The sequence below is a fragment of the Nymphalis io genome, chromosome 27 (assembly GCF_905147045.1).
Source record: "Nymphalis io chromosome 27, ilAglIoxx1.1, whole genome shotgun sequence".
Taxonomy (NCBI): Eukaryota; Metazoa; Arthropoda; class Insecta; order Lepidoptera; family Nymphalidae; genus Nymphalis; species Nymphalis io.
The window spans coordinates 5,103,088-5,125,064 of NC_065914.1; the positions used below are offsets into that span (position 1 = coordinate 5,103,088).

Sequence of the window (21,977 nt, forward strand, 5' to 3'; positions counted from 1 at the left end):
CTGTCCTCTTGTGATTGGAATAGACTATAGATAAAAATATAATACTTACAATATCAAACCACAGTAATGGAAGATGCATGTTGGCAAATCTAGCTGAATTTTCAATAAGCGATATATCACCAAGTGCCATATTGATTTGGAATTTGGAAGTGATGTCTAAAGGTAAGCCCGAGTCAGGCTGAATCCAGAACCTGAAAGAAAATATTCCTTTTTAGTCGAAAAACAAAAGAAATAATTCTATATTATTATACTAATATTATAAATGCGAACTTAACGGATAAACCATTAAACCGATTTTTACGATACGAAGCTAGCTTGGACACCAAATATATAGGCTATTTTTATACCAAAACTTCCTCCATTACACGTAAGTTTAGTTTGAAATAAAATTCACAAATAAGTCTTTAATAGAATTAAAATAAAAGAAGACAAAATGAAAATTGTTACATTTTGTTGCTGCGTAAAATTGCATTTGTTTTAAGGACAGTAATTCAAAAAGTTAAAGAATAATTTTAAAGGAACTTGTATATTTTTTGACGCATACACAGAATTATATATATATGAGCAATAAGTCTAAGATAAAAAATTACCTCGTTTCATGTTGTTCCTTATTAGGAGTCAACCCTTCAACCTTGCTGAAAAGGATATCATCACCCTTATAGAAGTGGGGGTAGGACAGAGCGATAGGGAATCCGTAATAGCAGTCGGTGACGTCGATCAGCCCTTCAGGGAGACATTTACCTAAAAGATAATTGTAGATATTAAGTGACAGCCTAAAGGCTTCCGAACCGAACCAAAACAGCCTGTGAATGTCCCACTGCTGGGCTAAAGGCCTCCTCTCCTCATTTCGAGGGGAAGGTTTGGAGTATAAATATGATATGCTCACAGGACTTTTGAATTTTAAATGAAGTACACTTTCTATACCCTCACTCATATATCTCTCAAACGACTAGAAAGAGTTAGGTGCAACGGCTTTACGTGTATTCCAAAGGTTGATAATGTCACACTGTCATCTATCAGACACCAGGCTGCTGATTATATACTTTTTTTTGATAGAAAAACTAATCGTCTAACTAAACTTACCATGTCTACAGAAGCACTTGTTCTCTTCAATATTTTTCCCATTATCCAGCATATGTTCTGGGAACACGTATTTGTATGCTTTAAACCCGTGTTTGGTGCCTTCTTCGACTGGAATCTAAAATTGGAAATACTGTTAATTCGACTGTATCACATATTTTTTGGTCAAAGTGAAATCATCTCATGTCGTATTTACATTTTGACACGTATATACGACTTACCGAGGAGACCAATCTTAACCGATGATAGTGGGTTCAAACCCGGGCAAGCACCACTGAATTTTCACGTGCTTAATTTGTGATTATAATTCATCTCGTGCTATACGGTGAAGGAAAACATCGTGAGGAAACCTGCATGTGTCTAATTTCACTGAAATCTGCCACATGTGTATTCCACCAACCCGCATTGGAGCAGCGTGGTGGAATAAGCTCCAATACATTATCCTCAAAAAGAGGAGAGGAGGCCTTTAGCCCAGCAGTGGGACATTCACAGGCTGTTACTTTTACGGTACGGTACATATTTTTTATATTCTGTTATAGATTATTTTCGAGTACTCTATGAATCTGTAAGATTTGTCATGGATTTTGCTTCTTTTATCTAATCACAAATAGTTTTCTTAAAAATATTACATACATGAAAAAAGGAAGTATTATCAATAGTTAGTACCGATTTTAGCATAAGGGAGCATGTATGGCACTCCTGGTTAATAATATAGTTACTTTCACAGTACAATGATTTCCGGCATTTTACTTAGCGGAAAAATCAAAATATACTACAATGAGGCTCTTATACGTTAATTTATATATAAAACTACCCCCGGTTGGGAATCTATCGCCTCCTTGCCATTTCAAAAATAAATAATTTAACTTTTTATTATAAACACATTTTAGGCAATGAAACCGAGTTTCTTTCGCCGGTTTCAAGTATGAGGTGTTTCTTTCTGAATCGGTGGATTTATGAAAAACAATAAAAAAATGTGTATGTATGTATATTTTGTTTTTTTTTTTTTTTTTTTTAAATAATAGGAAGGCGGACGAGCATATGGGCCACCTGATGGTAAGTGGTCACCAACGCTCTTAGACATTGGCATTGTAAGAAATGTCAACCATCGCTTACATATCCAATGCGCCACCAACCTTGGGAACTAAGATTTTATGTCCCTTGTGCCTGTAATTACACTGGCTCACTCACCCTTCAAACCGGAACACAACAATATCAAGTATTGCTGTTTTGCGGTAGAATATCTGATGAGTGGGTGGTACCTACCCAGACGAGCTTGCACAAAGCCCTACCACCAGTGAAAAATTGCTGGTATGTTGAATAAAGTTTTTGAATTTGAAATTTAAAAGAATAAAATGTGTTGTAACTGGTAGTGATTCTTAAAAAAATAACTTACTAAGGGTGCGGACCGACAGAGACTCTTCCTGTAGAACAAAATGGACTCATTCCTGCTAACGGCTCCTTTGAACTTGGTGCCATCAGACGCGTATTGAACATTGGAGCAATGTTTTCCATCCCATTGGGGAAGGTCAGTGGAACCCCTGTAGGTATTGACCAGACCGGAGAGAGAGATATCATTTTCACCCGTGAAAATTGTTTCGTAGTCTCCATCAAAGTCGTACATCTAAAAAGTATTAGGACGTTAAATTTAGTAATTTTTAAAGCTTCTATAGTTGTCTAAAGCCTATTCCAATTATAAGAGGAGTAAAGACAAATAAACAATTACAACATTGAATTGACGCGATATCAATGGTCGAGATCTTGAATGATTTATGATATTCATTATGCATTTGCGAAGACATGGCGTCTTCAATGTCGGCGTTGTTATAGGAACTTTGGAACATAAGTAATTAAGTGGAATGGTGTTGTATTATAAATAAAGATAAATCAAGAACTTGTTGTAGTGTGATATAGAAGAGCTATTAGCAAATTGCATTGAATACCTAAACTAAGGTTTGTTTATTTTAAGTTCTTCTCCGATTGGCATATGGGGCTTTATATTGGGGCTATCATATTAGCTCCTAATCGAATTTTGATGTCTTAATATTATTCATTGAATGTAAACTGCATGAAAAATATTGGGCAAGCTTTTACGGAAAATTGTCTTTTTTATGCCAAGCTTCTTTGGGAATTATTTTGTTGCAAAGCCTTAACTTAACCTAACCTTGAGGCTTAACTTTTTCAAATAATATCAAAATATATAAGACTGTTAAACCATGGATTTTAAAAATAAATTGACTATATTTTCTATTTTAAATTAAAAGTTCCTTTTAAAAAAAAACAGCAAAATAAACATCTCTCAAAATTGCTATTAAAATTCAACTTACACGATCGATCAATCCCAATTTGTCGAAGTAAATCCAACCTGGTAGGAAAGTGTTGCCGAGACTCATCAATTCAGACTTGTAGCCCATCATGAACTCTTTGGCCGTCATCTTGGCTAGCGGCTGGCTGTTTGTCATCCGGATAAGGTTGTTCAGACCAAAACGAGTCATGAAATTCTGTTGAGACACCACGTTCGCGATGGACTGAAAAAAATATAACATTTTTTAGTAAAACATGATGTTTTTAACGTAGGCTGGCTTTCATTTGGACTACCTGATAGTATATGGTCACCAATCTAGGGAACAAAGATGTTACTTCCACGCTCACTCACCATTCAAATCAGAACATAAAAATACTAATTATTTGGTGGTACAATATATGTATATGATGGGTGCTGCCCAAACAGGCTTGGCAAAATACTAACTAAATTTCCTTCTAAGGGTTAGGTTTTGGAACTAATGCAACAACATTGGTCCAAAAGAATAAACAAATATACCAATAAATTATAGTAATGGATACGCTTTAAGTTGGCAATACATATCCAATTACGACGGAAATAGCTATACAAATGTTGACATACTCATACGCGTGTCGGCTGTTTCAAAATAAGTGCAACTTGCGTAGTATTTTGCAATTATTATTTGATAATTTGTTTGTCTATATCCTTATTGACTAATATCAACACACATCTGTATTATGAGATATATATTTGAGATTTATATGTCATTGGATAATGATAAGGACCGTCATCTTGTAATTTAAACAAGGAACGGTGCATATTGTTTTTTTTATGTATAATATATTTTCATTTTTTTATTTATATATGTGGTCAGTTTCTAGTAATCTATAATCTAAAATTTTGTGTTTTTGTAAAATAATGTAATTCGTATAAGAATAATAATTTTTCTACTATTATAACAGGGCAATTTTAGTTCAAATCAAACCAAATGTATCTTATTTAAGTAAGCAATAAAATGTTTTCGAATCGTTAATATTTAATTCTACCGCCGTTTAAAAAAAACGAAACGGTAAGACAGTCGAGTTATTCTTTTTAAAATAAATTAGATTTACAAAGTGGTAAGAACTCACGATTATAGTTCCTGATCAGTCCTGCGTTAAAACCAAGCGGCTTTATACTAAAATTATTTGTTTTAATGCGTAAAAAGATCTATTGATTTATTGTTAACACACTAACCAAACCTAAAGATTAAAAACTTTTTAAATTTTAAGTATTTTATTGTAAATTAAACGATACGTTTACAATTTTTCGACAGTTTACAACCAGCTTACAATTCAAAACGATCGTAGAATTTTGACAAACGTATTGATTATGTAAGTATAATAAATTAAAAAAAAAACTTGATCATAGACATATTATCTGTTATTTAGAGGCGGACTATGATTGGATTATATAAAATTTTGATTTCAAGGTGCAAACTTTTACGGCCATTTTTTAAGGCTATTATTATTTGAAAAACAAGAAAAAATAACACGTTCCGATTAGATAGTCTATATGCCTGATTTGTCATAAATAAATTTGGCTACAAAACCATATCAAAGTTTGCTAACAATTAAAGTCTGTTAATCTCTTTGCTGGGAAATGCTCTCCAGTTGAGGTGAAATTTTGGAGGTTATTTATCACGTTGCTGCAATACAGGTTGGTAGATTTTTATGCAAAATATGCAGGTCATAAGGAACGTTTTCAATCATCGTCGAGGAGGTACAAGATGAGTCGTAATCTTTAAGGTCGAAGAAACATCTTTAATTCAGCCATCATAACTTTTGGCTCGTTAGAAATATATTTAAGTTATTATAAATAATTTTATTCTACGCCTCTAAGTACCTTTTGAACCTAACTTAACCCTATTAAGTTATAAACATTGCACGACGTATAAGTTAATATATTGCAAAATTACATTACCCAACATTCACTTGAAGCAAAATACTTAATGCTTTGTAAATGTTAATTTAAGCACTAAGTTCAATTATGTCTGTGTGTTCGTATTTCGATATAAAGGTAATATTATTAGCGAGGATGTCCTCCTGACCGACTTCCGCCGCTGCGGACATAATTAAGGTAGACAAGCCACTTGCGCGGGACATATTATAGTTCACGAATGTTTGCCGCCGCAAATACAAGTGTACTTTCTGTTTCATTATCCTACAATGGGAAATTAAACGACACGACTGGATACAGATTACAAAATGAATCGCTTTGCGTGATATTCATGGCACGAGAGTATCATCGCAAACTTCAGGACTCCGGGCTGCTACTGTTAATGAGTTCTAGTTAGGCCGGAGGTAAATGGGCCGATGATGTTAAGTGGTCACCACCGTCCATAAACTTTGACGATTTTATAATAATTCCACCAAACTTGGGAACTAAGACATTATTTCCCTACTAGCCAGTGTTACATTGGCTCAGTCACTCAGACCGCTACACGACCGTACTAATTACTGACACCATTAATGTTTAACGGTAGATTATTAGATGAGCGGGTATCTACCACACGGGCTTGCAAAAAGCCCTACCACCTAGTAAATTATTTATTTAATAATGGAAACAAACAGTACAATAATTTATATAACATAAGAGAATACATAACATATTTAATTAACCAAAAACAGTTGCCAATTTAAGGTAATTCAAATACATTACAAGACAATAGCATTTGCTTTTGTAGCATTACATTAATGCTAATATTGATGGGTATCTTCTATGGATACATTATACTGTCTCTCTTTCTCCTTTGTCAATAATCATACTGTCTCATCCTACATAACACTAATGAGCGCCTAAGCATGATAGCATATAGTAACACTGTGAATGTCCCACTGTTGGGCTAAGGCATCCTCTTCTTTTTGAGGAGAAAGTTTGGAGTTTATTCCACCACGCTGCTCCAATACGAGTTGGTGGAATACACATGTGGCAGAATTTCAGTGAAATTAGACACATGCTGGTTTTTTCACGATATTTCCCTACACCGTCAAGTACGAAATAAATATTTATAATACAAATTAAGCACACGAAAATTCAGTGGTGCTTGTCCGGGTTTGAACCCACGATCGTCGGTTAGGCGTTCCATGAGATTATTTTAATTGTTGCATATTCATTTTTTACTCTTAATTAATTGAACCTAACGTATGACATGCAGGGAGAGTAGATCATATGGATTAAACGCTCATTGGTCGCTTATCACTCGTCCGCGCTTAGGCGTATGGTCTGCCTGCTCAGCTATGCACCTGGATTGCCAGCTTCCTACACAAGCGTAGCCTTCGTGTTTTAGTAGATGGTTGCGCTTCACAATTCTATGTAGTGAATGCTGGCGTCCCCCAGGGATCTGTGCTATCTCCCACACTCTTTCTTTTGCATATCAATTATATGCTCTCTCTTGGGAACATACATTGCTATGCAGATGATAGTACAGTGCATGGTGGATACCACGGACGCGCAGTGGCTGGGCGGGCGGAAACTGAGGAGAGGCGGGAGAATCTTGTTATTGAACTCGATAGGACATTAGAGCTCATCGCCAAATGGGGTTCTGATAATCTTGTTGAGTTTAATGCCAAGAAAACACAGGTATGCGCTCTCACAGCGAATTGTATATAGCATTTTATCTCTTAACAAACGGCGTTTGTCAAGTGAAAAATAAAAAGTGTGACTGTCAATTGAAAGCGTACTCACGTATTGACAAATGGAAACATTTTTTCTTTGTTCTTATTTAACATATATGCCTTGAGTACTGATGTTGTTACTTATTAATTTTTGATTTTATATTATAACAGAAACCGTTCAAAAATTGTGAATTTAGATAAGTAGAAAAACGGTTAACGAAAGCTTGGGTGCTAAACGTCATTACATAACTAATAATATCATATATGATGATGAACATCCTTGGAAGGTATTGATCATCTTCTGGCCCATTTAAATTAAAAACAAAAAAAACACTACAAAGAAACAACGATAAAATTCACGATTGTGACATCGATAGCCTCAATGTATACCGGGCGAAACTACGAAGAGCTTCTATTTATATATTATAGTTTCTACCCGCTACTTTGCCCACGTGGGGGGATCCCCGAAAGTTAGGTACCCTAATGTCCTTCAAAAAATATGTATTCAAAATTTCATGACGGTCGGTTGAGTAGTTAAAACGTAACAAAGAGATTAATATTTTTTTGTATTAACTCAGTTTTTTGTATATTGCCATAGTTATATATAGATTATAATAAGAATATATGTATAACAGGGAGCTTTGGCGCACCTTGGGAGAGGCCTATGTTCAGCAGTGGACAATGATTGGCTGTTGATATATATTATATGTATAAATTATAATAAGAAACATAGATAATTAATACAAATATGAACAGTGAATTCGAATTAATTATTTTAATATATGCGATTCGTAAAATCATTTTAAAAACGTAGTTTATAATATTCTTAAATACATAATCTGCCGCGACATTTCCTTTTTAAAAAAATTATAATTTAAAACTCGTTTTCAATTATTGTAGTCGAACAGACACCTGTTTATAAATTTATAATTGTATTTTAATCCGGCTTGCAAATACACTCTTTCATAATTTAATTTTGGCAGTTAAAATCAATTAAAATCAATTAAAACTATCGTCTTACTATTAAATAAAAAAAATTAAGTAGTGGCAATTTTTCAGCGCTGTATTATACTTTTTTTTTAATATTCAGTATATACAATTTATATTCATTATTCACAATAAAATGTTTGCCCATTATGAAATGAAATGATTTTTTTTTCTGTTTTTTTTTTATCATTAATCCTAACTAATATTATATATATGAGTTTTATATATATTGCCAGGGGAATGGACATTAGCTACCTAATATCTGGCCCTCTCCTCACACGCTGGCAAAGCCGTGGGGGGTGAGAACCTGTATAATATTTTGAATACATTGAATACTTTTTTTTTTAAATGTATAGGCTAGCGCTTGACTGTTATCACACCTGATGGAAAGTGAGATACAGTATAAAATGGAGCGCGCCTGCCTACAAGATGCCTATTCACTCTTGACTTGAAGGTACCCATATTGTAGGTGGTGGGTAAAACGGAGGTCGGGAGGGTATCCCAGACCTTGGCGGTGCGTATCAGAAACGAGGAAGCAAATCGTTTCCTACGTGTCTTAAATACGTCTACTACGTACGGGTCCAGATCTTTACTTACTATATAGATACTTCATTAAATATTCGTATTAGTTTTAATATGGGCAACCTTGTTTTTTATCGATCATCGTTTTATTTATTTCACTAAATAAATAATAATATTATTATATTAGATTCCGAAATCTTGGCGTGTCATTGTTTTGTAGTCACAACGATTCACTGACATTCACTAAGCGTCGATAGTTTATGGGTCAATTAGTGATTTTTTTTACAGAATAAGTGGACCGGCAAATGTGTCACCTGATTGTAAGTGGGCACTAACCGTAGACATTGTAAGAATAATTAATCATTCCTTGCATCGCCAACGCCACCAATCTTGGGAAGTAAGAGGTTATGTCTCTCTAGCCTGGTGTTATGCAGAGGCTTAGCGTGCTTTACGAGGCACGGCAGTGTTAACACTTCCAGCTTCCAGAAACACCCAAAAACTTTTTATTAGCCCGACAAATACCCAGCTACTAGACCAACGTAGTCAATTGTCCAAAGGTATACTTTCCATACCACCAGATACAGAGAAATAAAAATTATTGTTGTTTCGTGGTAAAATGTGTTAAGCCATTAAGTCCGCCTTTTGTTCTAAACGTATATAAATCGTGGTGGTCAATTAAGTTTTCGTCGTGAGGAAACCTGCTTGTGTCTGATTTCAATGAAATTCTGCCACATGTATATTTTACCAACCCGCATTGGAGCAGCGTGGTAGAATTAGCTCCAAACCTTCTCCTCAAAAAAGGACAGAGCCCTGGTCTAAGCCAGCAGTGGGACATTCACAGTCTATTAGTTTAATTAAGTTTTTAAATAAATAAATAAAAACGTACTCACCAATAAGGCAATATGAGGCAGGTAGAGCATATCATCCTCTTTATTACCCTCTGAGAGTTCTTCCTCCCATATCAGAGGGTGGCGGGGGATGGTAGAGAGGGTGCCGTTGTCATTGAACTTGACCTCGCTGTGTTCAAGAGCCTCACTGAAAAGGGTTTAACAAAAATTAAAAATTGTTTACGTACTGCGTAGTTGGCTAATCTCTCTTGAGATTGGCCGCCGTGGCCGAAATCGATTTGGAGAATTATATATATATATATATATATATATATATATATATATATATATATATATATATATATATATATATATATCCTAAGTGAATAAATATTTATATATATAGTTATTTATTTATTCACTTAAGACAGCCAAAAGTAAAATTTACACCTGTAAAATGAGAATACTTAATCATTCAGTAAATCCGCGGACAAAAGCTGGTTGAAATTCAATAGGTCAGTTAAACACTGAATTATCTCTTTCTGTGATCATTGATTTGACATTCGAAAGAAGAGGACAGCATTGTTTCACTAATCACGCTAAACAACGTTTATAAAGTAAGACCGATATAAAATATATTTATTATTTGTTCGCAATTGAAATTTGTTGATTTCAAATGCATGCGCAATATCGACTGAATATTAGAAACAATTATGAACCGTGATAGAAGTGCTTGGAAACAGGAAAATACTCGATGGCATTTCTACTATAATATTATTCTGTGTGTATGACCCATGGTTTTTGTTAATGAAGATTTCACCTTCGATTTTGCACATTATTATGTTTACCGGTTTTAGAAGTGAGGCGAACATTCACACGACATTGCTAACTTGTGTACCGTTAGCAGAAACATTAATGGGTTGATTTTTAAACGTAATATAATTCGGTACAATAATTATGAAATATATAATCAGCTTTTAAAATATGATTGTGTGTATTAAAAGCGATTGTGTGGTTCCGTAGGTAAGACTACCATATCAACTAATGAAAAATTTGCTAAGGGCATGGATTAAGGTTGTAAGTTCGTTAACATGATTCTCAAGGGGCAAATCCCTTTTATGAAATTAAAAATAAATAGGACAAGGGCAAGCAATTGTAATCAAACGTCCCACGACTGGAAAAGTCATCTTTCGTTGAAGAAATTCGTTAACCCTTATTATATCACTGGTAGGTTGGTGTAAATTATACATCAAATTATCTGCTATATGCAGGTTTCCTCACGATGGTCTCGTTTCACCGGCGAGCTCAAAGAATAAATAATTCAGTTATATAATTATATATAAGAATAAATCCTCTTTTACATAATTGATCAATAATACAATTGAGTTTACTATTCAATGTGAGGATTGTACAGTGGTAGATATTTTCTAGCCTAGTTCTTGGTTCGTTTAAAACACTATTTAAAAATTTTCTATTTATATTATACTCTGAGTAAAACTAACTCATATTAAAATGTCAATGTTTTAAATATTCCAACGAGTTAAAAACTTGTTTCATACTAATATTTTTATGGCATAGTGAATTTGAATTGCTGTTATGCCAATTAGATAGATATTTAAATTATTGACGGGCCGGGTGGCGTGGTTGGTAGATAGTTGCCTTTCACGGCGAAGGTTGTGGGTTCGATTCCCAGGACAGACATTAGTGTGCATGTACATATCTGTTTGTCCTGAGTCTGGGTGCAATTATCTATATAAGTATGTATTTACAAAAGAAAAGTAGTATATGTAGTATTTCAGTTCTCTGCTTAGTTTAGGATCAGATGGCCGCGTGTGAATAATGTACCAGGATAATATATTTTTGTACACTTCTCACCAATAAATCAGTAGGTATACTGAATGAGATCGTAAAATCAAATAAAGTAATATCCGATATTGATTATAATAATTATAATATTCAAAACACAAATTAAAATACCTCATACGAGGTTATTACGTAATTGTACAATATCAGCAGGACTCTGTAGGATGGCACGGTAGTATGCGCAAGCGATCCCGTGACGTCCCCCGACAAGATGGAGTGGGTACCGCTGGTTTTTTAGTGGGTATTCCGGCACTTTCAGCGCCGGCGAGTCCCACATACCCCCCCACCTCATGTGGGGGAAACACATAAATGTGTTTTTCTAGCGAGAAAAAAAAAGGACTGTAGGATCAAACTCGAAACTCACCGTGGAAAATGGTCGTAAAATGTCAGATAGGGATAAGCGACATGGATCGTTATAATCAAAAAATTTCAAGTACACGCGTCATAATAGTATATCACGATAATCTGGTTATCAACGTTTCACATGGGATTGTCAGTTCTTGTAGAACATTACATTACATAGCATTGTAGAACAAAAATATTGGAAGAAATTCGGAACGCGTATATTATCGTCAATAAAAAACAATTAAAATTATTAATTTAAAAAAATATATATTATAAGAGTATTTTTCACAAAGTATTCAATCCTCACGATTGAATTGATTGAATATGACGAGCTTTTTCGCTCTAAAGGGTCTTAAAAAACATTATAGTGACGCTCCACGCTCCAATTTTTTTTAATAAAGGTACAAGAAAATCACGAGAACTGAAACTAATAATTTTCTAATTACGTAATAAATTTGAAAAAAAAAAACTAATAGCACAAATAGAATGCATGAATATAAGTCTATTTTAAATACTGTTTAAGATTTTTCGTTATCTATGTAATGGTACACAGGGTATAATTTTGTCACCCCCATTTCAATGGGCTTATTCTATGGTATAAATATTTTGCGTAAAAAAATTGAGCCTTGTAATTGTTTTTCTATCGGTACTTTTAACATAAACATATTCAAATTACCATTAAATATTACAAGTTTGTGCGTAACCTCAAATCTCGTGATGCTGAATATTTAATAACAACATACTAACCACCAAATTATAATTAATATTAATTGTATGTATATATTTAATTAAAATCTGAGAACAAATAAGTTAATAGACATTATCTTTCAAAATTTTCCACGTTAAGTTCATATATCATGGCAATTAATTGCCTCATAGGTTTAGTGGCTATTTTTTTTTAATATTTTTAATAATCTGTGATTTTCATTATGGATTCGCATAAAATAAAAATCGTCTTGAATGGCGGCAAAGATTGTATTGAAACTTTAGATGTATAATTAAAATCTGACAGTGGAATATTGCCATATTATAAATAAAGATATATTAATCAAGAACTGTTCGTAGTTATTAATATAGAGCTATTAGCAAATTTCATGGTGTACGTCAATTTTCATTAAAAAACATACATAGATGAAATATCCGATTATCCATTGTACTCGTTATATAATTCTACCAAATAAAATTACTATTATGCTATAGATAATGCGAACACTTTAAATGGTATGTTCTTCATGGAATTAAGAATATTTTGTTACGAAAAGTCTTCTTAATTGCAAATTAATATTTGATCACCATTTGTGATCTATTATTACCAACATGTAGCCATGACTTCTAGAAAAATCGAGAACAAATTGTTAGTTTGTTCCTTTACTCGCAGCGAGACTTGATAATTATCTAAGATAAATAAACACGAAAAATATTATTTAGAAAATTATATTCCTTTTTTTGTATAGCAGGCGCGCAAAGGTCAAAAATAATTGGTACTAGTTAGAATTGTGGTCACCTTTGTCTAAACACTGGGATTTAAAGAAGAATAAAACTACATGTTAAATGCGCTTCTAACCAATTGAGTTGTAATGTTCACTTGTACACTGGCTGTCTTTTTACTGGTAGAGCTTTGTGCAAGCTCGCCTGGATAGGTACCACCCACTCATCAGATATTCTACCCCAAAACAGCAGTACTTGATATTGTTGTGTTCCGGTTTGAAGGGTGAGTGAGCCAGTGTAATTACAGGCACAAGGGACATAAAATGTTAGTTCCCAAGGTTGGTGGCGCATTAGCTATGTAAGCGATGGTTGACATTTCTTACAATGCCAATGTCTAAGGGTATTTAGTGACCACTTACCATCAGGTGGCCCATATGCTCGTCCGCCGTCCTATTCTATATAAATAAAAAAGATATATATATATATATATATATATATATATATATATATATTTTATTTATTTTATAATTTTTATAATTTTTATTTATTTTAAAGCTTAAGGTTTTTATATAAGGACAGTCTTTCATCTCTCTCGTTGAATTTAGGTACAGAAACAGCAGACAATTGAATTAAACACTACTTTAAGCGGTTATAATGTTTAGGAGTAACAAAAGCTACTTCAAAAGCTACATAAAAACTCGCTTTCCAGGAGTTTTTAGGGGTCAATGATCTAGATACGAGTAAATTTTAAATTAAACCCAAAACCAAACTTGTTATGCGATGTAAATAAACAAATATGAATGGAAATTTTTAAGAAGAGAATTTTTTGGAACTTCCAACTTATTTTTTTCGGTCCTGGATGCATAATTTAAAGGAAACACGATTAATTTATCCAATAAAAACTCCTTTGACATTTAACGCACAGATTAAATTTAAGACGCTTTATGATTGGAAGCGACCTTCGTTTCGAAATTCGAAAAAGGAATTGAAAGGAATGTGAACTTTAAGGGGGCGTTGCAATCCTTTTAACCTCCAACTTAATCTACTTGACCCGTACAAAATGTCTTTCTTTGAGTCATGTGCCTTTTTTGGGTTTAGACGAAGTGTTGCGACAAAAATGCGGTTGCATTATTTTTTTTAAAAGTGCTCAGTGTTTCAGCTACTTCCTCGTTGATCTATCCATAGTATTAACTTATGAGGCTGCAGATCTCAAGAAATTCGCAGTAGCAGCCAGAAACAATAGTACAAACAAATTAGCTTAAAGACATTTTTGTGTTTGTAGTAGTGTATACAGTCACTTAAACCAAAACAAATCAGTTTGAGCTAGCTACCACGTGCCTGGAACTCTCGCATAAGTAGCGTTAGAAGTGACGTTTTGTTTATTTTAATATTATTTTATTTCTGGTTAGTTCATCATAAAAGTGTTGGGGGAAATTCAAAATTTACGTCGCGAAAAAATGTCATATGAATGCTACAATTAAAAGAGGTAAGTAAAAACTGAATAACTATAGAAAAATAAAGAAATGATTGTTTATATATTTATTCTATTGAAGAGGAAAAATCACTTCAGTGTAGAGATGAGGCCTTAGATAAAATATCAGAACGAACTGTCATTAAGATACGTTATGGGATGAAAACGAGGATGAGGATAACTACGACATATCTGGAGTTGACGAAATTCATGATTAAAAATTATTTTTTATACGTAGTATCAAATACCTCTAAAAAAGTATTTGTTTATTTATTTATCTGCTGACGGTACAAACTGATACCATTGTAGTATTTTAGTTTTTCCACTTCAAAGAACGTGGTAAGCGGATCCTATGACTGAACTCGGAATTGCCGTCCCATCGGATGATGTGAGTGAGAGAAGAGAGAGTGCACCTGTGTTTGCGCACACACTTGTGCACTATAATATGTCCTGTGCAGTTAGTTAGTCTCCATGACCAAGGGAACATCAGTGTTTATATACATACCGGTACACGTATGGTCCAACTTCCTTAACCCTGATCTTGCTATCTTTGCCTGACATGTAGTCGTCAGCGTTCGTGATGTTGAAGAGATAGACCTTAGTGTACAGCTTCACCTCTGGCTTTCTCCACAGTTCGAAGATCTCACCGCCATCAGAGAGAATCGCTTTCTGTTGAAACATGAAAGAAGAATGAACTGGGTGCTATTTAATACACACTATCAACATTTTTTTTGTATATCGGAAATACTCTGTCTGTTTGTCTATCTAAAGCAAATTTGTCTGAAAATTTTCGTCCAGTAGGACGAAAATAGACGAATTACAATAAATACCAATGACTATACGAAAGAAAAATAACTTACCCAATTGAATATGGCGTTATATGGATGAAGGAATATGATGAAGAAACCCACCCCCAACGTCACAAAACCAAGCAGGAACAACAGAAACAAACCTGTTAACAAAAAAAAAGTTTTGTAAGTATATAATTAAATAAAACCCTGAAACTGGTGACAAGAGGTCTGGTTCATTTTCCCATAGGATCGGAACTGCAATTAAAAGGGAAACGCTGATAGCATTCTTGCCGCCATTCCACGCGGTCATGACTTCGTACGAGTATAATGAGAAATTTATTTATTTCAAAAACATCTGCAATCCGATCATTCACTCACACCATCCAACTCACTCAACACACCAACACACGCAGTGATATGACTTGCACAGAACAATTATAATTATCTATATAAAGATCTTTGAAGGACCGGTTGGCGTGGTTGGTAGGTACTTTCCTTTCACACCGAAGGTTGTGGGTTCGATTCCCACCCAGGACATACATTTTGTGTGCATGACAATGTCTGTTTGTCCTGAGTCTGGGTGTAATTATCTATATAAGTATGTATTTACGAAAGAATATATGTATATGTAGTATATCAGTTGTCTGGTTTCCATAGTACGAGCTCTGCTTAGTTTGGGATCAGATGGACGTGTGTAAATAATGTCCCAGGATATTTTTAACGTTGACCTTAACCCAGACTGTATCGTAATTTCTAGATTTAAATCTCGTTAATGTTAGGTTGTAAAACTAATTTTAACAGGGTTTTGTATAACCGCAGAAAACGATTACATTTCTTGAATATTGTTTGGGGGTCGTTCCGACCATGAAATGGTTATTTGTTTTATTTCCTTGTTAATTTGGATTGATTTATTTATTATTATAAATTAATATATTACAGTCGAAAAACATACATTGATAATGATTTTGCATATTTCGAACAGTGATTTTTTTACTCTTATTTCTATTTTTTTCTTATAATATTGCTACAAAAAGGTATTATGTGTTTTGAGCGATTAATAAAAAAAAAATTTAATTGATACACGTAACAAGGTATAGTTTTAATTGGTGACTTTGAATGGTGTAACGTGTGGATACGCGAGTCAATATCGGTTATGATACATTCCCGATTCTATTCCTTACAAAAATAACCCTCACTTGAATCGTAACAGTCAGCCAGGGCGCCAGTTCTAGAATTGTTCCCAGGTCACCAAATACTGAATCCAAATCTTCCACCTAAAGGTACTACGCATATAATAGCTGATCCCCCATCCGATCCCCATAGGCCCCCCTATCCGAATCGGTTAGACTAAAATTATAATAATATTTCTGGCTTGGTAGTATCTCAGCCGGTGCGTATTATTTTTGGGCCCTGTAAAAAGTATAGTATTATTGAATAAAACTAACCCGAAGAATGAAAATGACATATACGCAGCATATATGTAAAAAACGAATATACATTGAAAATATTACATTTTATTCCATAGTTAAACATATTTTTCTTTACGGTATCTATGAAACACCGGCTTAAAGTTTAAAGGCTTACGCATATATCCAGGGCTGAGTGTATATTTATAATATATAAATCTTCCGTACATATGATGTTATTAATGTATTGATTAATTAATTGTGTAATTGTAATGCTCTTTAAGTATTTATTAAAATGATTTCTCATATACATAATTCATTTTAAATTTTATATTAGCACTTATGTAGTTAAGTTGCATAATAAATAAAACCTATATTTTTAATTAAATTTTAAACTACATACTCGACTTTAACGAGCATCGTTAATTATAAAGAAATATAACTCGAAGTTTTTATAAATACGTTTTATTAATTCGTTGATGTATATATAAATATACGATGGCGCAGTGGAACACGTAACTAAGCTGATGATCGCGATTTCAAACGTAAATATCGTGAGGAAACCTGCACGTTTCAGACTTTCAGTTAAATTAAATGAAGGTTTCCTGACGATGATTTCCTTCACCGTACACATATTGAGCACATGAAAATTCAGTGGTGCTTGCCCGGGTTATAACCCACGATCATCGGTTAAGATTCATGTGTTCTAACCATTGGGCCATCTCGAACTTGCTATTGCTACTATTGTTTTTTTTTTAATGGTATTAATCTAGCAGTTAGACATCAACAGCCTGTAGACTATATAAACATGTTAATAATAGTAATTGGTATACATTAATCTTTGACAAGGTAAACATGACATCGATCTGTGTTCTTTTATAGAACTATCTGGAAAAAATTAAATCGATATTTAAATGTCAAATCGTACCTTATTGTAAGACAATAATGACACCTTTGTCGTTAAATTGCGTTCAATGTCGCGTGTAAACTTGTATCTTAATACGTTACGTGTTTTATATTTGTTTCCTAAAGAATATTTCTTCATCTTGCTGATATTAATCATTATAGATGAGTTCAAAAGTCATTGATTCAAGGGAAAAGTTAAAAAAATAATGTATTTTAATATTTCATCCTCTATTTTCAAAATTCGGAGCAAGAAAGAGATATAAATATATTTTTAACACGTATCTTACGCACACTTATGATAAAGTGTACAAGTGTGTGCGTAATTACATGCACTCTCTATATTATTGGCCACCAGATAATCTTAAGCGATCATCACAGCTCATATACATTGACAGGAAATATTAACCATCCCTTACATCGCTAATGCGCCACCAACCTTACTTAAGTAAGTAACGTATATAAAATTTTAGGTCAAGTAAGTACTTAACCTAAGATGCTTTTTGCCGATTTTTCTCGTTATTCTGATGATTCTCGATATTCTGAAATGTGTAAAGTATATTTTGATTTCGAAATTAAATTAGGACATGAAGATATTTCTATACAAGTATTATAATATTTGCGTTTATTATTCGAGGTTTTTTTGTCGTTTAAAGTAGCGACTTTAACAGAGAATTTTAATTATAAAACATTATTTAATACTAAAACATTATCTAATATATAATCAAAATACCACTCATCACGAGATCTCCTAAACTATCCGCCAGATTGACTCGAAGGTTACCCCATCCCCGATACAGACGCTCACTATAAACGGATGTTACGCAAATTCCACCCAAAATACATTTTTCCTCTTATATAGATCAGATTTCGCACGGGTAGATACCCGTGCGAAATCTGATCTATTAGCTATTAATGACGAGCCGGTTGGCGTGGTTTGTAGATACTTGCCTTTCACGCCGAAGGTTGAAGGTTCAATTCCCACCCAGGACAGACATTTGTGTGCATGAACATGTCTGTTTGTCCTGAGTCTGGGTAATTTTATCTATATAAGTATGTATTTACAAAAGAAAAGTAGTATATGTAGTATATTAGTTGTCTGGTTTCCATAGTACAAGCTCTGCTTAATTTGGCATCAGATGGCTGTGTGTGAATAATGTCTTAGGATATAATTATTATAGAAGCATTCTTCATAATTACTTTCGATTTTACGTCTTTGTGGGCCGTAGACCATAAAGTATAATAGCCACCATAAAGTTAAATGCAGATAGTTAAAAATTCTACATTGATCACTAGGGAATTCCCCGAGAATAAAAACATGTGTTCATAAAACTTATCAAAACAATAGAGATGGAGAAAAAACATGTTTTTAATATACCTGTAATATAACAAGAAACATAAATATTCCACTTTTTTTAGCTTGAAGCGTTGAATATCCGTGTTTAATTACAGTTACTATTAAAAATACCAGAGACTATTAACGTTTACATGAATCATTAAGACGTTAAACATCGAGCTGCGCATGCGATGGTATATTTGGAGTTTCAAAACATGTCCATTTTTATATTTGAAAACCCATTTGTACCCGGCAAAGTTATATGGTGACCCAGGGTATACATTTCAAATTTTTTATCATCACGATTATTGTATTTTGCCGTGGAAGTTCAATTTTCTGCGATGGGGCGAAAATTTCATTTAGGATAAATTTCCCTAATTTTGGAATTGTCGAGTCGTTTTTTTAAATTAAGCGATGACTGAATTAAATTTTCAGCTATTATATTTATTGTTAGCATTCTTATTAATATTATAATGTAAAAGTGAGTTTGTTTGTTTGTTACGGTTTCAAGGTGAAGTTTTGCATACACGTTGTTAGGAACAGAAAAATACATGGGCAGCCTATGATCCGAGCCTATGTTATGATTTGATTCGGTTCGGAAATTCCCAATTCTAGAATCTCGTGCCTCGAAAAGCACGTGAAACAATTTCTTGCGTCTGAACTCTTTCTGGTCATAAGAGTGAGACAGCGCACTTATGCTTATAAAAGGCTTTTGCACGATAATATATTTTACGCAGTTATATTGTATAATGGCCGCCGTGGCTAAAAACGGTCAAGAGCCACATATTATGAATTAATTGCGATTTAAGATCTATTTACAAAAATTTGCATTAACGAGTTTCCGTCAAGTTACGTGTCGGTTGGGCGCCACATATCGTAATTTTACATTAAACATTACTTAGGCCCTATTCAAGCAATTTATATTTAAATTTAATTTAAATTCATTAAAATATATTAGCAAAATACTTCCGCGTGACAATTAAAAAAACCGCTTATATATTCTACAGTATATTCCAATAGGATGAGGAATAATGATAAACAAATCACAGATTTACATATTCCATGCGATTTGATAATATCTCTGTATATTACTGATATATTAAACATAAATAGTTGATGATTAATATATCTTTATTTATATAACAAAACTATTCATCTTAACTGCTTGAATTCAGTTTAATTTTTCAAAGTTCTGGTAACAACTTGGCCGACATTCGAAACGCCATTTTTTCACTAATCCATGTTGAATACTATAGAACATTCTCGACCACGTCACGTAAATTCAATTTTAAAGTTTTTTTATTTGACCCTACTCTTCCTGAGATTATTTATTCCTAGAGTTTACTTATATCAATTTTAATTCTGCTTCCTAAATTCCGATAATAGCTTGACTGACGTTCAAAATAAACCAATTGTCTGGTTTCCATAGTACAAGCTCTGTACAAGCTTAATTTGGGATTAGATGGCCGTGTGTGAAACATATAACGATAAGTTCCCGATTCAATTCCATTCCAACTTGGACAATTTAAGATATCAAGTCAAAATCAAACTCAATCGTTAAATTTTATATCAATAGTCGATAATTAAATTAAAGAACAGGAAAACGGATTAACGGCAACGACCACGCTTCGATTCGATTGCGACAAAGTGACAATTTGTTAGTAGAATTGGTTAGTTTATTTACACGCCACGGCCAGAGCCAGAGGGTTTGAATGGAAATGGTATCTTATGTGGAAGTGTCGTCTCGCTGAAGGAAACGCTCCGCGGAACCCACTTCATGTTATATTTCACGCTACAGCCCAGTGGCTGGAGCAACGATTAACGTGTAACCGTAGCATATATTTTACACAATAAAAAATACAGAATAAAAATAAATATCTATCTAATGACATATAAATTTCCTTCCAGATAATATAATTGACAAATTAAATTTTTGAATATCAGATATACAAATAGCACTCATATATAAATACTTGCGGTTTTTAATATTATATATTACAAGGTAATTTGAATAAATAATACCACCGTCCATAGGTAATTTTGTTTTTTTGCTCCATATATATCTTATAATTAATAAAATTAGTTACGGCCTCAGTTATAAGCTTAGCTTAGCGGCTGTTTAGTGAAACACTCATTTCTCTCTTTCTGTCATTATTGCTTGACATTCGAAAGAAGAAGACGGCATTGTTCATATTATTTTATTATTAGTATTGAGTATTATATACTTACATGTATATAGCCTCATCATTCGGCACGTTAATTTAAGTAATAGTTTGATTAAGTAATTATTGTCAGTTCTTTGACATCTTTATATATATATATATATAAAAATAGTCAAGAATAACAGCTTTGAAAATTTACACTGGCTCACGCCTTATTATTATATTTTTATGCACACGGATGTTGCCAAAATCTTTTTATATCTCGATATCGCGCTACGTATTTAGTGTATTACAATCCTATATTTTTTATACCAATATCGATAACTTGTTTAAATTGGTATTTAATTAATGATATCAAATAACATGTGACGATTTAAAAAAATACGATTTATGATTCAATATGTTCTACATGATTGAACTCGTGAATGAATTAGTTTTTGTGGTAATTTGTCTTCCTGAATAGTTCTAGCAACGGGCGCAATTATTAACGCAACCTTTTCAAGTCTTCAGATCTATTGATAGTGATCAAGTGTGCAAGGGGCTAATGAACTCTATATACGTTTTATATATACGTTGGAATGGAATTGAATCGGGAACTTATCGTTATATGTTAGTAGAACTAGACAGTTTTTGGCGTTAGTTAGGTTTACGCATTTTTGTAGGTATCTGTGTTACATACTTGTTGTGTGTGCTCTTGGTTTTCACCGTAACCGTAACCGTAACCGTAACAGCCTGTGAATGTCCCACTGCTGGGCTAAAGGCCTCCTCTCCTCTTTTTGAGGAGAAGGTTTGGAGCTTATTCCACCACGCTGCTCCAATGCGGGTTGGTAGAATTCACATGTGGCAGAATTTCAGTGAAATTAGACACATGCAGGTTTCTTCACGATGTTTTCCTTCACCGTAAAGCACGAGATGA

At 33.5% G+C, this 21,977-nt stretch overlaps 1 protein-coding gene across 2 annotated transcripts in view; it reads right to left on the reverse strand.

Moving 5' to 3' along the window:
- Positions 1 to 21,977, reverse strand: part of LOC126778818 (lysosome membrane protein 2-like) — a 99,195-nt gene that overhangs the window by 1,993 nt on the left and 75,225 nt on the right. For both annotated transcript variants that reach the window (XM_050502517.1, XM_050502516.1), the window contains exons 2-9: positions 15,324 to 15,415; positions 14,969 to 15,132; positions 9,420 to 9,564; positions 3,408 to 3,608; positions 2,477 to 2,704; positions 1,084 to 1,198; positions 591 to 741; positions 50 to 191 (exon numbers count right to left, since the gene is read on the reverse strand). In XM_050502517.1, coding sequence (XP_050358474.1) covers positions 50 to 191; positions 591 to 741; positions 1,084 to 1,198; positions 2,477 to 2,704; positions 3,408 to 3,608; positions 9,420 to 9,564; positions 14,969 to 15,132; positions 15,324 to 15,415 — 1,238 coding nt within the window. The remainder of the gene's footprint in view (positions 1 to 49; positions 192 to 590; positions 742 to 1,083; positions 1,199 to 2,476; positions 2,705 to 3,407; positions 3,609 to 9,419; positions 9,565 to 14,968; positions 15,133 to 15,323; positions 15,416 to 21,977) is intronic.